The sequence below is a fragment of the Austrofundulus limnaeus genome, unplaced genomic scaffold (genome assembly GCF_001266775.1).
Source record: "Austrofundulus limnaeus strain Quisiro unplaced genomic scaffold, Austrofundulus_limnaeus-1.0 Scaffold124, whole genome shotgun sequence".
Classification (NCBI taxonomy): Eukaryota; Metazoa; Chordata; class Actinopteri; order Cyprinodontiformes; family Rivulidae; genus Austrofundulus; species Austrofundulus limnaeus.
In genome coordinates, this window is record NW_013952526.1 from 1,119,052 (window position 1) to 1,123,805 (window position 4,754).

General features: G+C 45.6%; 1 protein-coding gene across 1 annotated transcript in view; it reads left to right on the forward strand.

Annotated features, from left to right (window-relative positions):
* Window positions 1–427: 427 nt before the first annotated feature.
* Window positions 428–4,754, forward strand: part of cdh8 (cadherin 8) — a gene marked incomplete at its 5' end in the record, with an annotated part of 125,765 nt that continues 121,438 nt past the window's right edge. The window contains 2 exon segments of the mRNA XM_014015191.1: window positions 428–634; window positions 2,309–2,905. Of these exon segments, the coding sequence (XP_013870645.1) occupies window positions 2,642–2,905 (264 nt within the window).

Below are 4,754 nucleotides of genomic sequence, written 5' to 3' on the forward strand. Positions count from 1 at the left end.
CCCCAACCCCATAGGTCTAATGCATTTCACAATCAAGCTTAAGTGGTGGTGTTGGTGGGGATATATTTCGGATGTTGAAAAAAGAAACACACACAGGGAAACACATATGTGAGAATTCTTTTTTTAAAGCACTGGTTGTCCACATTTTGCCACTTTTTTTTTCTTATCTCCAGCTGCACGGGATGAGACGATAACCTTCCTGCGTGTTCGCGCCACGCGCTCATTTGCGCGCCTGTTGACCCGACTCCTCATCAGCCCAATGAGCGCAGCGGAGGGAGGCTCTCTTCTCCGGCGCGCAGCTCTCCCCTCCATCTCCTCCTCACTTTTCCAGTCGGCCAGCGAGCCTGTCGGAGCTCCAGCGCGCCTCATAACCACTGTCTGCCTGTCTGTCTGTCTGTCTGTCTGTCTGTCTGTCACTCCGCAGTGATAAAACAAAACAAAACAAAAATAATAGTAATAATAAATAAAAACTGCTGGACGGATCTTGTTTAAACCCGAAGTGTTGCACCTTTTTTTTCTGCTTTCGGAACGAGAACCCCCTCCATGGAGGAGTTTTTGGCGTATTTTTAACGTTTGGGGGAAACGACAAAACGACTGAACAATGCAGAAGCGGGATAGGATCCGGATCTCACGAGTAAGTACATGCTATTAAATAAAAAAAATCATATCAGAGAGAGGGGGAATGCTGCTGACAATAAAACATAGAAGGGGTGTTTGACAAGACTTTTCAACCCGCTGCATCCGCAGCTGTGAGGTGTTTTTTGCCCTGCACGGCAGCTGCAGGAGCGGGCTGACGCCAAACAGGTCTCCAGGAAGATCTGCAACTTTGGCTTACCTTTATTTCTTCCACCTCACTGTCAGAGGTGTCTACTTCAGTGTCGGTATACAGGACTGCTCGTGCGCTCCAGCTCCACAGCAGATGCGCAAAAAGAAATAGTAGAAATAAATAAATAAACGGACTACGAAACACTGGCTGCCCAATATAAGAGGAAACTTCAGACTAGATGAATGTGGTGGAAGTAGGGATCCTTACAAATGAAAGAATCGAAGTTCCAGTTTTTATTTTAATGTTTTTTGGCTGCTGGTTTCCTAAAAAAATTCGAAATATTTTCTTTTTCCACGCGCAGTACCTTGGACAGCGCCTCCGCCGTCTGAGCCGCGTGGACCGGCGGGAGAGCTGTTCTCGCACCCGTGGTGCTGAAACGGCTGCTACGTAAAGTCATTTAAACCGATCAGAGCGCATTTTAGGGTCTTAATACGTGTAATTTGCGAACCGAGATCTTTTGGTTTCCTGCGTGTTGAGCTTCAGATCAAGATTCGTTGTGGTTTATATCTYCCTTGGAAATATGCAGCAGCATTAAACCGCGTATGGAGGAAACACTGTGAAGGTGGAAGGGGGGTAAAAGTTTGCAGCAGTGAGCGTGTATGTGTGCTGAAAGTGAGGGAGCAGGGAGCAGCGAGATCGTGTCCACCTGCATCACAACTCTGCCTTTGTGTCTGCAGGCTGTCCAATCCAGCAGAGCAGCCCAAACAGTTCCACTTAAATCCAAACTGTTGCAGCTAAAAGGGCATCAATCTGCTGCTTGTTGACTATCTGTTACTTCACACTAATTATTTGTTTTATCACATATTTACTGTACAGAAAAAATATAATCGAAAACAACCCAAAAGTTAATGTGCGTGGTTATCGAGAGCAGCAGTTCCAGTGTAATTTTCTGTATCTGATTGAGTGACTAAACATGCCTCTCTGCCTTCTGATCTCATCTGGGTTACTTTGATATCAGCGAGCCGCAGCCTTGTTGACTCACCTGCAGCCATCCTCTCTCTGCCTGAACCTGCAGCTACATCTGCACGAGGAGGGAACCATCTGCGACAACATGACAAGCATTGTCACGGCATAAATCTCAAAAGTAACATGTGATTTCCTAAAAAAAATCTCACTGGAATAATCCTTCCCCCACACCCAAAATAGAAAAAAATAAAATAAAATAACATCAGATTACAGCAAAGCAATCTGATACAGCTTTGAAATGCATTTGTTGTTCGGCTGGATCATGTGGAAACAAGATTGGGATAAAGGGGGTCGAGGAGGCACAGGGAGAAGATTTGCACAAAATATTAAATAAAAAATAACAAGAATGACATGTTAACTTCCTGTTTTAAAATGTGAATCTCCTGTAGGTTGTTTTTCTTCTGTCTGCCACACCTGACTTGTTCAAATGTTTGTCAGACTCTACCTCCTCCTAGCTCCTGACAACTTCACACAAGTCGAAGAGACAACTAACAAACTGCGATTGCTTCCTTTCAGGTCTCCCCCTCGGAGTAACGCCAAATGGATGCTGTGCTACGAGCCTCACACCCCTTCTCCCCCCTTCGCCAACTGCTATGGAGGCATGCCAAGCCATGCAAGTGACCTTTATCACACCATGAATGCAGACTCCGCCGTTCAAAGAGGACACAAGTAACCTTTTCTTGTTATCTAAGAAGGAGCTGTTGATCTGAAGAGGAGGAGGAGGAGACGGGGTGGTACAAGAGGCGGAGATTAAAAAAAGAAGAAATAATAAAAAAAAAACAGAGGTTAATAAAACCCAACAAACAAAGCAAAACAAAAACAAGCAAGCAGGACACACACAACGACAGGATGCCAAAGAGGTCCGAGGAGATGCTGGTGGATCTGTGGATGTCCTTGCTGCTGGTGTGGATTACTTGCGTTCCCTCCGTCTCCATGACTCCTATCACGGGCCAGTCCAGAAGTACACAAACCGGTGGGCCCATGGCGGCGGTGGCAGCGAGTGGTCTTGGCGAAGGACAAAGATTACTAAGTCGCGCCAAGAGAGGATGGGTTTGGAATCAAATGTTTGTGCTGGAGGAATTTTCTGGACGCGATCCAATTCTGGTTGGCAGGGTGAGTGTTGTGATTGTCAGCATTATATTAAGCTCGCTTATCGTGTGCAAACATTAATTYGGCCATCTGAATGCTGCCTCCGTTCACATTTTTTAATGTATTATTATTATTTGTTATTCTTCCCATGGGTGGTGGGAGGGTTTTGGTTGCCAAGGGGAAATGGAGATTTGGGGGAGGACGAAGGCCTGGAGGGGGCTGGGGGGTCCTGAAAATACATACAGAAAATATTTAAACCCTTCTTGCAAAAAAGATGGCACAATTTTAGCATTTGTCTTTGGACGCCCTTGAAAGAAACTAAYTTATTTTTTTACACTTTTAATCCTTTTTTTTTTTCTTTTAGAAAGAACAGGACGTTTGCAAAGAAAATGGTTTATTTTGTTCAGACTGAGCCTGGCACAAATGGAACAGGTACGCTGGGTTAGATTTTCCACTGCGGAGCTGCAGGCTCCTCCTGCAGCCCGGGGCCACCTGCTCCCTGGCCCATGTGGAAAAGTCAGGCAGCTTTCGGAGAGGGGAGTGGGAAGGCTGCTGGCCAGTCTGGCCAAAGCAGCTTGTTCYCAGCTCATTGCTGGGATTCACCTGGGGAGAGTCAGCCTGGCAGCAATACTCACTTCCCTCCCATACTGTATCATCCAGCCACTCTGGCAAGAACAGGAACACGGCGTATCAACCATAATATTTGATCTTGTTTGGTAATAGCTTTTGCAAACAGTTTACCAGCATCTAATATTGGATAATTGCCTCATTTTCTTTTTTTTCCAGTAGCACTGAAATACTTATTTTTAACTGCTCACACATGGCAGCTTGCATGGTTGCCTTTGTTTTTTTTATTTTTGAACCTTAATAAGAAGCCACTGATTGCTCAGGTAAATACTTGAAACTTCCCAACTTCTTCTTCCTTTYCCCCCCCTCAGAGCACTGTCACGTGGCTGCATCAATTAAACATTTTGCCACCAAGCGGGATTTGCACCTGTGTTTTCTGAATGCAGTACAAACACAAAAATGCTGTTAAGTGATGCATTAATTTTTCAGGAGAGTCATTTAGGCAGCCTCTGCAGGATTCCACAATGGCTGCTCATTAGAATGCTGACAGAAACAAACACTCGCGGGGGCCACGGCGTCCACACGTGAGCTCAGAATGTGAGTCGCCTCAGTCGCAGCTGYGAGACACCGAGCATCAAAGACTGGACACAAAAGTTATGTAATAGTGTTTCCTCTTATTCGTGGGGAGAGGGTAAAACAGAAAAGTTACTTTAGAAGGACAGACATAACATATAATCGGCACAGGTGTGTTAATACTRAACTGGTCACTTTTTTATCTCTGCAGCAATCTGGACATATTAGAGTCCAGATGCTGAAGAATGTCGTCCAAGCAAAGCCTGGACACCTGACTGTGGGACTGGGTTAGTTGCAGGTACAAGCACCTTCCCAGTGAAGCACAGTGCAAAGATTAGATGGGAGAAAAGCCAGCTTTTTGTAAAGTGGTGACGATGGGTTGTGTTCACTGCAAAGTTTTGTGGCTGGCAGAAAGGAGCAAGATGCCACAATGTTGGTTGAAGACTACAAATCTCTCTCCCCCTCTCTGTACCCCATCTCTCGCCTACCCCTTTTTTTCAGTGTCTCTCACACTTAATTAAAAGATGAATCAAATGGGTGGGAGGTGTGACTCAAACGGGTCACACAGCACTCTGTGTGTGTTGCGCGCAATTTACTCTGCAGCGTGTGAGGCTGCCGGGGTCTGAGGTAGCCGATTATCGAGGAAGTCCAGAACAGGATTGGACAGAAGTTTGTTTACTGCTCCTGCACTCTGGGCTTTAATTACCCCCTCCACAAACAATCCCTATTTATT